The 12613-nt window shown below is 39.0% G+C and overlaps 1 protein-coding gene across 1 annotated transcript in view; it reads right to left on the bottom strand.

Annotated features, from left to right (window-relative positions):
• The window catches only part of LOC134757324 (zinc finger CCHC domain-containing protein 2-like), an 89518-nt gene that overhangs the window by 56486 nt on the left and 20419 nt on the right, over positions 1 to 12613 (bottom strand). The window contains 2 exon segments of the mRNA XM_063699099.1: positions 8222 to 8292; positions 11821 to 12279. Of these exon segments, the coding sequence (XP_063555169.1) occupies positions 12224 to 12279 (56 nt within the window). The 3' untranslated portion in view covers positions 8222 to 8292; positions 11821 to 12223.

Genomic DNA, 12613 nt, shown 5'->3' with positions numbered 1-12613 from the left:
GCACTACATGATAATAACCCCTATGATCACCCACACGGGTCCCTGTGCTTTAAGGGATAAAGCACTACAGATACTTCATCCTGCTGCCTCTTACACATCCCTCAGGACCACCACTAGTAACAGAGGAGTAACCAAGGGATAGCTGTTAAGAAGTATAGCTACAGCCCAACCCAAGCCTCGTGAAGGGCTTATTCTGCATCTAGCACTGGAGAAAAGCCTCGCTATTTCTGAGCAATACCCTACAAAATGTCACCTGAGAGGACAACACCCAAAATAGTTTAGATTGGTGGGTCATGAGTCCCAATGAGCCTGGGGAAACTCACATTCCACACCTGAACTCAAACTTACCCCCTTTTTTCCCCATTTCAGTTGCCAACAGCCATATAAATTGGCCTTTATATTTGGCCATTATATTGGCCACAAGATGAGTTTTCTGCATTGAAAACAATTTCACATATAGTTAACAATTTTAGTAAATAACATTTTCAGAAATATAGTTTATGGAAATACATATAATTAAACAAAACTTTTTCAATAGTTTCTTAGAGTCCCCTGACCCAAGTAAATTAGAAGAAAATGAATTACCCAACCTCACAATAGTAGTTAAACACTAAAAATCCCAAGTGCCCTACCCTGACTGGCAGCCACGAGTGAAGACAAATTGCTGGGAAGCTCAGAAAATGGGGCCAATAAAATGCTGGGATTATTTATTCCCAAGGCCTCATTTTGATTTCCACTTATGTTAATACCACCCTGTCCATTTAGAGGTTGACATCAATATCATGCAAAAAGGATGTGGTCGTTCAAAAAACTTTCAACACCATTACTCTATAATTGTGGTGGGAGGGGAGTATAGATATACAACCTCCTCTGACTGAGTCCACCAAACTCAGGGCTAAAGAATTTCATCTTGCTTGATGCAGTGGCTCATGCCTGTAATCCTGACACTTTGGGAGGTCGAGGCTGGTGGATCACGAGGTCAGGAGTTCAAGACCAGCCTGGCCAACATAGTGAAACCCCGTCTCTACTAAGAATACAAAAACATAGCTGGGGGTGGTGGCAGGTGCCCGTAATTCCAGCTACTTGGGAGGCTGAGGCAGGAGAATCGCTTGAACCCGGAGGCGGAGGTTGGAAAGAGCTGAGATCACGCCACTGAACTCCAGCCTGGGTGACAAGAGGGAATCTCTGTCTCCAAAAAAGAATTCCATCCTGCCTCTTGCCTCGTTAAAGAATTAAACAAAATTAGAAATCACAAATTTATATGTGAAAAGGCCGCTTGGTCCTTGGATATAATAGCTGAAAATACTTGATAATGAACTTTAATGTAAAGTTTTTACTTCATTATCCAACACTACACAACAAGTCACAAAGGCGTAACTGGGTGATACTGACCTTTTTGTATGGTACAAGCCAAGAAAGTAAAGAGAAGAAGGAGCTATAGAAAGAAATACTCAATTTTGCAGGCCTACCTTGAAGGACTGTCAAAAACAAAAACAGAAACAACTGATGTGTCACACAGAAACAAATCATCATAGCGTAAGGCATTTTTCATAACAGTTGGCCTTTTCTGGGAGGTTCACACGTATACTAGGCCCTCATTTATCTTTGCTGAAAGTCAGTCATATGGAAAACCCAAAACAATATAATGATGCCTAAAAAATGTTATGACTTAGGCTACATTCATTCAAATTCATGAAGAAAAGAAGAAACTGAATTTTCTTCAAGTATTTTAAAAGAAATAAAGTTGTATTATTTCTATACATTATGCACTGCAGGCTAACCAAAAGTAAGTGAGTAGACTTCTTTGGCTTGTTTAAGAGAATGTTAATCTGTGTTGATGTATGCACTGTATCAAACAACTACTACTAAAGTTTTTTAAAAATACTTATCCAGTGAATTTATTCCACTTAAATGTTACTTCATTCAGTGTTCAATAAATACTTACTGTGGACAATACAGCCAGCCAATGTGATAAGCACACAATATATACATCAGTGAATAAAAAGCATAAACCTAAGGTACCAACTAAACATCAACATCACAATCAGTGTCACTCTATGGGGCACTGGACACTTTGTAAGTTTGACCTTTTAATCTAAAAACAATCTACTTGGCAAGGTAGGTACTTTATATCCCAACTTCACAGGTAACTAAAGAAAGTTAAGAGGGTTAAGTGTATTTCCCAAGGTCAGGAAAGATGGCAACTGGTGGACGGAGTACGTGAACTCAGACAACCTGATGTCGAAGTCCGAGCTCTGAACCTGGGCAATCTACCATCCCTCATCTCAATCCCAGAATAACAGATCCTAAATTCTGAATTAGCCATGTTCAAATTATGTGGACCTTCCTGCCCACCTCCCCCCCACCAACCAAAAAAGGGCTCTAATGCAAGATTTACCTCCTTTTAAACGAATGCCCATTCCATGAATGTCCATACACTACACCTTCTGTGCTAAGTGGTAACAGCCAAGCTGGGATTAAAGAAATGCGGTAGATAATGCGTAAGTCTGATAATTAAGTCACTGTGTGTACACTTGAATGTGTGCACAAAAAGTATGGGTAATTAAGTTGCTATCTGATATCTCCCAGCATCATCTATGGTTCTAATAAGAAAAGAAGACATAATTACTCATCCTCAGTAAGTTTTTATTACAAAGGAGGAGAAATAGCTTCTTGGTACTTTTAATCCATTTTTAAGAAAATAAATTTGGTGGAGGGCAGGCAATCTCAATGGCAAGTGGAACCTAAGATGAAGTTAATTTCTCTGCAGCCCTTCTGCTGCTGTACTGTCGGGGAAGGCATGAATAAAGGGTAGTGAGTAGCAAACAACTTATGAGTACAGACCAGGGATCAGAGAGAAATTCCAAGTGTTTTTCCTCCAGCTGCTCACATTTGACAATGAAACAACGAGAGGGATATGGTATTAAACAATAAATAACTTGGCCCCCACATTCACAGCAATAATGGAAATGTGCGTTCTCCAAGGTAACTAGTAGTATGCATCCTTAGCTATTTCACATTCAGAACTAGCACTTAGAAAGTAGGCTGTTGGGGACACAAATGATACAGCGGCATTATCATCTATGCAGAGCCGTAACAATATGTCGAGCCCAGCTAACCATCACCTGAAACACTTTAACATCCCTAACTATCACCCCCAATTCTAAGGAATCTCTGTATCTGGCTTAACTTTAAGGACAATTTTCCAAGTTTTAATAAACAGTTAAGGAACCAAAATGAATCAATGTTATTAACCCAAAATAGTACTTATAGCTACATATACTACCTAGAAACTCATTTGGTATAAGTAACAGCTGAAACACCTATGTAACTTTAGGAAACCAAAAGCATGTTTTCCTCTACTGTATGAATGACGGCAATGCAAGAATCCACACTGAATTTCCATGGAGAATATTACAGGAGTGAGTTTGCTTACTTATCTGTGAATAAAGAAAGGTAGTAACTGCTACAAGGAACTACTTACTATACAAGGAACTCCTCAGTGTTATACTGAATGAAAATTACTGTCTCCATGACCTTGTTAGCATTCTCAGACTCCATGATTATTTCCAGATGGCAAATTATTTGTATTATACTTCTTAATGCCTGGGTTTCCATAAAAATATGATTTGTTTTTCATAAATGCACAAAAGAAATCATTTCTTTTAGATCTAAAAGTGAATGCTCTTCTTGTCAATCCTATTCAGAATGTTCTCCAAAGAAGACTGACATCCAATAATGCCACAAGTTGTCTGTCACTTAGAATCTAAGATCACTGAGGGAATGAACAATATTTTATACTTCTTCAATCTCCCTTTAAGTGCTGAGTTCCATAAAGAACACAAAGCAGGTATTCAGTAAATGCCTGTGGAAGGCCCTGATTATAGCCCAAAACATTCCTATTTGCACTCTGTGATATAATGCTCCTCAATGATATTGACTCATTCAGAACAAAACCCTCCTCAATGATATTGACTCATTCAGAACAAAACCCTCAAAGTAACTAAGTCACACGGTGACCTCTAAAAGTTATGGGAGGGCAGCAGAAGGGTTGGAGATGTTAACCTAGGCTCTTTCCATTGCAATTCATGAAGATCCACTCAAGCTAGCCCAGATGAGAGCTCTCTACTCAGAGCGAACAGGATAATCTAAGAATCCTGTGGGAAGAACATCAGTGCAGTGGGACCCAGGAGAGTCAAGGAAGAGACAGCTGTGCACGCACTTCCCTTGGCAGTCTGCTGCTCTTCCCACAGCTTCCCTGTCCTCTGCTTTTCCCAATTTCCTACCCTAGCAAGCGAGCTTGCCTATGTCAGCCCTAACCTTGCTCTTGTCATTCAGGTAATTCTTTTTTTAATTTTTACAGATATATTAGGGGTAATTCTTGAATTATCCATTCACCTTTCCCCTCTACTAACTGCCTCAGTCTCTCAGTTTCTCAACTCTAAATTCTAAAAATGAAATTTGGCTCAATTAATCTTTTCATGCCAGGCCACAAGGATCACAGACTGTCATTCCGAATTACTAGTCCTTCAAAAAGCTAAATAAAGACTTTGCCAGCTATTTTACTAATTAGTTCAGAAATCTATGGTGCGAAGTGACCTTTTTAATCAACAATACTTCTTTCTCCTGCTTCTAAGTATGCACTGGCCATAATTCTACCCTGCCTCTTCTGCTCACCTGAGCTCCTGCTTTTGACTACTTGTTCCATAAATACTTTGGTCAGCGCATTCAAACAAAATGAGACATCTCCATTTGTAAATAAGCCCAATCAAATGAATACTTCCTAAGAGAATGAAAGCTTCCTAACAGAATACATAATTCCTACCTTTAAAACCTCAGCTCAGTTAGGAACTTAATTGCTTGATACTATCATAGCCTCCACCTACCCTGTGGAAGCATGGGCTCGAAATACACCTACTAGTGTAGGATGGTGGTGTCCCTATGTGTTTTGATGGTTGAATATTAATAAAGCAGAAGCCATGGATCCTATCCCCATAGGCAAGATAACCACACAACCTATCATCCACACTCAGACATTTTTGAGAGTGAAAGGGGAGGCTGTTTAATAGTCTGGCAGGACAACAGACAGGGATCAGGATATAGAGGCAGCTGTGTTCTATACCACAGACTCGATTCTAAGGGAATGCAGCAGCAGAATTGAGAAGACGACCCGGGTCCCCACATAAAATACAAAGACCCTTCTCCTTATCTCATAGAGCGCTATTTCATGAAATGTGACCTAAGGCCCTCGGTTCAATAAACTGCCATTATTCTAGTCTCAGTGACTGGCGGTACATGTCTCCTCCTCCCCACGCCTCACCTCATTAGCTTTTGTTGTCTTTAACATCGTAATCATACCTACTAATGTGTATCATAAAGGGCATTCACCCAGTTATTTTTACAGTGCCCAAACATACTTTATACACAAAATTTCACCACGGCAAAGGGATTCTCATTTATAGTATAAACAATGAAACACGTCTCTCAGTTATAACCCCAAACCAACTTTTTATTTTGTGATTATTAAAAAGATAAAATACCTAATCACTCAACATTTCAAAGCTATCGGGTTTTTGTTTCTTTCATTGCTCCACTAGTCATGTTATTTGCTGTGAGCAAAATCAAATTCAATTTCTTCTTCTTTTTAAAATCTCGCAGAGAAACAAAGCTTATTTCCTTCTGCTCATCTTTTTCCCTTACAGCTTCAGTAAACTGAAGGAGAAAAAAATCTTGATCATTCTCATCTATTTATCTTTTAATAAGTACAGAGAAGTAAGAAAATAAGACAGTGGAAATAACTATATTCCAAGAGCAAATATTTCATCATCTGTTGTTCTTACACAACAACTATGAGGATGTGCCAAATACAGAACCTCAAACAAAAACATGAGAAACAGCAGTGTGTGATTTAGAAAAAGGTATCTAAACATACTGCACCCTACTTCCCACATATTTTTGTAGATAGCTTTAATGTGTTGTATTAGACCAATACTGACAACAGAAGCTTCAGCTTTTATTGCTGTTAACACCCTGAGCAATTACCGTAACTCAGCAGGAACCTCTGCCCAGAACAGCAACTATCGCATTGTAATCAGCATTTCATAAGAGATGCCTGTTCAAACATGAAGGCACCTGCTAATGTGCCAAAACTGTACAAAGGCGGCTCAAGATCTAATAGGTAAAATAAAAATATTTACAATTTTATTTCACAGCTATATATTTTTCATGGTGCACTGATGTTTGGTTTAGTAAAAATCACACACAAAGACAATGGGCAGGAAAAGGGCAGTAGCAGCAGCCACTACCAAAACAAAACTCTTCAGGAATAAGGCTATACCCGTATTTCAGGTGTCAGTGCTGTATCTGTTAAAAAAAAAAAAAAAAAAAAAAAAAAAAAAAAACTTTGGAAGGAAAGATACAATAAGTAGCAAAGACCTCTAAAAATGGTTTTTAAAAATTCATATAGACATAAAAATTGGATAGAAAGCATTTGATTTACAAGATTAAACTGCAAGGCCACCTTGCAATGCAACCAGGAAAGGTAAAAGCCGCCTATCAAGAATAGACCCATCTTAGAAGTAAATAGCACATCTGACTTCATCTTAAAACAGTAAGCATGCAATAACTTAAGCAATAACTTTTTTAACAAAGAAAAATAATGTGACTTTTTTTTTACTGAATATACTAATTTGGTACTTGGGCCATTAAAAATGATAAAAAACAAAGGAGATGCAGAGAAAGATCTTTTCAAACTACATTTCTTTAGACTGAAATATCACATACAACATATGTCAGAACACAAATATTGTCGAATTACAAAGGGTGTTGGAAATAACAGCATTCACAGATAGTGATACACATCTCTACAAAGCTAAGGAATTAGGAATTCTCTACCCTTAAGAGTACAGACAGTGGTTCACAATCTTCAAAGTACTAGGGTCCCTTGTAAGATCAAAATGTTTCAAAAGATTCCCAAATGATACTACTTCAGTAGTATTTCAAATACCAATTGTTTGAGGAAAATAACAAACAAACGGTGGTTCCTGCCAAGCATGGCAGCTCACATTTGTAATCCCAGCACTTTGGGAGGCCAAAGCAGGCAAATCACTTGAGGTCAGAAGTTGGAGACGAGCCTGGCCAACATGGTGAAACCCTGTTCTCTGCTAGAAATACAAACCCTGTTCTCTGCTAAAAATACAAATATAAAAATAACAGCCAGTTGTACTGGCACACACCTGTAATCCCAGCTACTTGGGAGGCTGAGGCAGGAGAATCATTTGTTTCCGGGAGGCAGAGGCTGTGGTGAGCCAAGACTGCACCACTGCACTCCAGCCTGGGTGACAGAGCAAGACTCTGTCTCAAACAACAACAACAACAACAAATAGTGGTTCTTAACTGTGTATTGCTTTTAAATAAGTGAAATTTTTAAAAATCATAAAAGCATACTGAAAACAGGCTGAAAAATCATTGTCCAGACGTGTGAGATCAATTTATTTATATAAAGCTTAGCGTGTTTATTTGCAGACCTCTGCCAAATCTCTGCAGACATCCAGGGATCCAAAGCCTAAAGTATGAGAACCACTGGCCCTAAAAAAGCGATTTCATAATGAGGAACATCAACACTTATATATTCAGGAAGACTTTTTAACGAGAAAGTACAGCAGCTATGTCCTCACTTCTGCAACACATGCACTAAAACTGGAAAGAAAGTATAACAGCTTTACCACGCCCAAGCCAGACTTCTTTCAACCGCTACCCCGCGAAACCCCCACAACAATTTCAACATATACTCTACACCTGCCGAAATATTGAAGGAAGTGACAGATTTCCACTGGAAACTATTCTCTGACCCATTTATATTATTTCCCCTATTCATCAATTTACTGAATTTACTTTACTTTAGGCTCTTAACAATGGCTGAGAAGAAACAACCTACTTCAGAAATTCAAGGGACTATCTGAAATTGTCAAAACAGTTACTAAAGGGATAAAAACTTCAGAAATATTGTTTACAATATAAGCATTATGAGAGTAAGTGTTACAAAGCTGAAAAGATGGAACTAGTAACCCTCATTTCAGTGCTACTGCCACGAGGCAGTTAGCACTCAAAAGGTGAACTGGTAACCACGTCAACAGTGATGGAGTAACAATAAGAGATAGCCAATGGAACTGGGAAAAGAGAGAATACAGAGCAGAGCGAACAGCACGTTAAAAATGCTTACCAGTTTGAAGTCTTGAATGCTACAGATGAAATACGGTGTGTTTGGCCTCCGACTCTCGATATACACACAGTCTTTAAAAGAAAAAGAAATTTTAAAACAATGGCATTTACCTTTAAGGAACAAAGACAGGGCCCATAAAGCCACTGCATAAATAAGTGACAAAACGTATATCTTTTATTGTAAATTTTTTTCCAAAAGATGATATTAAATTGCAAACATCTTTAGGCTAAAGGAAAACAGCCCTTTGGTTCTTTCTGATTATTTTTCTAATAATTTAGAGAATCTGATGAAGCCTAAATTATTTTCTTCAGAGTCCCTGAAGAAGAAGGGGAGGATTCCAAGGGATTATCTATATTCAGATGAAGACATTTAGATAAAAGAAACCGCTTGCTCAAGATCACACATCAAGATGAAATCTTGAGTATCTTATTCAGATAGATGCTCACATGTCTTCAAAAAAGAGAAACGTGCTACTATATTTGTAATAAATATTTTGTGAGGAAATAAATTAAATATGCAAAGATGACTACCTTGAACATGCTACTACAATGACCTTTTCAGCTAATCAAAAAGAGAAAGAAAACTAATCTCTTATAGACAATTTGCCATTAAATTGTACTCTAAACACATTTTATTTTCTAATTGTAAACAAAACCAATGCCACTAATCAGAGATGGAATAAAGTAAACCAAATTGCATTTTCTTCAGGGAAGAAGGGTGCTTTCTTAAATTACATTTGACATGGCAGTGGTTGGAAAATAATTTTTGATGCTCTCAATGACTGGAGTGTAAAGCATTGCTTTTTTTTTTTTTTTTGGCTGGTCTCCAACTCCTGGGCTCAAGCAATCCTCCCACCTCAGCCACCCAAAGTGTCAGGATTACAGGCATGAGCCACCATGCTTGGCCAAGGTTGCTTTTTAAAATGTCATGTTAAGATACTTAAATAAAAAGCAATGATTTTAAGGAAAGCAGTGGCTATAGAGAGAGTTAACCTCCTCCTACCCCATATCACAACCTGAGATCATCATAAAGCTTGGGTCAGGAAAGTCTGTGTATTATTTACTGAAAAGTAAAGGCACAGTCAATCAAATCTAGTAAGAGTGACCATAATGCCTCATTCATTCATTCATTTTGCATAGACAGGGCCTCACTATGTTGCCCAGGCTAGTCTCAAACTCTTGGGCTCAAGCTATCCCCCTGCCTCGGCCTCCCAAAGTGCTGATCTACCTAATGCTAAATGATGAGTTAATGGGTGCAGCATACCAACATGGCACATGGATACATATGTAACAAACCTGCACATTGTGCACATGTACCCTAAAACTTAAAGTATAATAATAAAAAAAAGAGTTAACATATTTTGTTCCTTTCCCATGATTTAGATGTGCATACACCCTAAACAAGCAATCTGTGGTAACTCTGAGAGATTCTTCAGTCACTAAGAAATTCTTACTGCCCAATAGCTGAGTCTAAATCAAAGATAAATACAGACAGTACTGTAACCTACACACATCATTTAATCCTCACAGCAGATTTTTAACTGCTCTAAAACCTCCACTCTAATCAATTTATATCACACGAATACCTTCTCAGTTAATCTTCAACCAAGAAATTGTAGTTGTGAATGCAAATTTGTCTGTAGTAAGTTCTAGCACTGACTTTTTTGTGTGTGGCGGGGACAGGGGTGGAGACAGGGTTTTGCTCTGCTGCACAGGCTGGAGTGCTATGATGTGAATGGGGCTTACTGCAGCCTTGCCCTCCTGAGCTCAAGAGATTCTTCTACCTCAGCCTCCTGAGTAGCCGGGACTACAATCTCATCACACTCCCAGCTAATTTTTTACTGTTTTGTAGAGATACGGTCTCACTATGTTGCCCAGGCAGGTCTCCACATTGCTCAAGCAATCCTCCCGCTGCCTCAGCCTCTCAAAGTGCTGGGATTACAGTCATGAGCCACTGTGCTCAGCCCCACTGACATCTTTTGAAATTTAAAAAACTCCTATGTGGGAGAATGAAAATCTGGAACTTGATGTGAAGTTCAGAACAGTAACAGCATTCCTCAGTAAAATGATTGTTCCAGATTATGGACATAACACAATAAAGTATTTTAATCTCTTTCTCAGAAAAACATAAAAATGGGCAGCTTTAATCTGCTAATTACATCTCATACAAAATTCATGTCACTCTTCAACAGTAAAAGTAACTCAAACAAAATGATTTCACCTAGGTTTTACTGGCTTCTGTAAGAAAATATCTTGTTTTGTTTTTTTTTTTTTTGAGACAGGGTCTTGCTCTGTCGCCCAGGCTAGAATGCAGTGGTGCAATCACGGCTCACTACAGCCTCGACCTCCCAGACTCAAGTGATGCTCCTGCCTCAGCCTCCTGAGTAGCTAGGACTACAGGTGTATGCCACCAGGCCCAGCTAATTTGTAAAAATTTTTTGTAGAGATGAGGTCTCACTATGTTACCCAGGCTGGTCTTGAACTCCTGGGCTCAAGCAATCCTTCTGTCTCCGCCTCCCAAAGTGCTGGGATTACACTGTGCCCAGCCTAAAAAAGGTGTCTTAATACACACAATACATCAAATGAAAAGGAAAGGCTTTGCTAGTGTTCAACAGGTTTTGACTCACTTGTTTCCCTGATCTCATCTAAAAGTTGAGTCTGTCTTTTTTTGAGCAATGCTATAAGCCACAATACACTGGCATGACCATAATACATTTTCCGGAAAACCATGCAGGTTAGATGACTTCTTCTATTATCGTTGATTAGAGAGCCTGAAGCTCAAATTTTTGGAAAAGGAAGTTAGCAGGAGCAATAAATCTCTGATCTTCAGGCCTTTTTTTTTTTCTTTTTTGAGACAGAGACTCGCTCTGTCACCCAGGCTGGAGTGCAGTGGCGCGATCTCGGCTCACTGCAACCTCCACCTCCTGGGTTCAAGCAATTCTCCTATCTCAGCCTCCCGAGTAGCTGGGATTAGACGTGCACACCACCGAGCCCAGCTAATTTTTGTATTTTTAGTAGAGACAGGGTTTCACCATGTTGGTCAGGCTGGTCTCGAACTCCCGATCTCAGGTCATCCACCCGCCTCAGCCTCCCAAAGTGCTAGAATTGCAGGAGTGAGCCACCATGCCTGGCCTAAAGGCCATTTTTAAAAAGTACCTCTCTAGAGTCTGGTCGATCCTGTCCCAAGGTAAAATTTCCTGTTTCCAAGAATCTTAAGGTTTACTTGTCTCCACCAAGCAGTCAATTCTGCAGGGTCACCACAGTCTCATTTATGATTGAAGATTAAAAACCAAGCATGAATTCAAAAGACAGAAAAATACTAAGCAGATGGTCAAGTTAGAGAACAAGCAGCATAGGAAAATAAGAAAAGAACTCATGAATGCATAAACCAGGACACAAGACCAAATTAAGGCAGACACAAGCAAGAAGCGGGTAAACCTAACTGACCAAAAGTGGGTCACATGTTTACCAAATTAAGTTTCCTACTCTTCTAGATTCCAAGCCTTCCTTTAAGTGTACAAAGCGTATTTATTTCACCATAATGCTAAGATCATTCCCCCACTGTAAACACTGGCAAGACCCAAACGTAAGGCTCCTTACCTCCTGGTCTGTAGGCAACATCATCTTCAGTGATGTAGGATGTTATCTTGCCGGTATCTTTCCTTTCATAACGAGACTTTTTTTTCGGTGGTTTCTTCTTCTTCTTCTTCTTCGTGGACTCCTCTGTGGTGGCACTACTGTCACTGTCCTCGTCTTCATTGTGATCACTCTCAGCATAATTTTTGGCTCCTCCTTCCAAGGTACAGCTCCGGCGTGGCCTTGAATTCTCACTCTCTCTTGCTTTGTCTCTTTTCTCTCTCTCTCAGTCCCAGTCTCGGTCCCGGTCCTTCTTTTCGTCTTTGTCTTTGCTGTCATGATTCGCCACTTGCCTTCTTCTGTCCTCTCATGGCTAGGCCTCCGTGAAAGGTAGATAGTAAGCCTGGACTTCAGTCTTCTTCATTTCTCACTCAATTCCATGGAAAATCCAACCACTCCAACAACCCCAATGTTTCAAAAATGCTAGGAGAGAAAAAAAAATTGTTTTAACGCTTTTTCATATTTGTTTCCTAAAATAATGTTTTGTTAAATGAATCTCTTACTTATGCATGCTTTACACCTAAAAACTTCACACAAGCCACAGGAGAAAAATTAAGTGTTAAAATTTTAAAAATACAGTTTTTGGTCTCAGCAAATGGTTTGGGGTTTTCTACGACACCAATAATAAAAACTGACTGAATGCCTAAGAGTAAACTACACTTCCTCTACCTTACATGTTTTCTCCTTTTTAAAGAAAAAGCAAAGCAATACCCTGGTTGACAACATATATTGGATATTATTATACAAAAGGAGCTTC

The sequence above is a fragment of the Gorilla gorilla genome, chromosome 16 (genome assembly GCF_029281585.2).
Source record: "Gorilla gorilla gorilla isolate KB3781 chromosome 16, NHGRI_mGorGor1-v2.1_pri, whole genome shotgun sequence".
NCBI classification, from domain to species: Eukaryota; Metazoa; Chordata; class Mammalia; order Primates; family Hominidae; genus Gorilla; species Gorilla gorilla.
The sequence above is the reverse complement of the archived record's forward strand: the minus strand, read 5'-3'. Positions and strand labels throughout refer to the sequence as shown.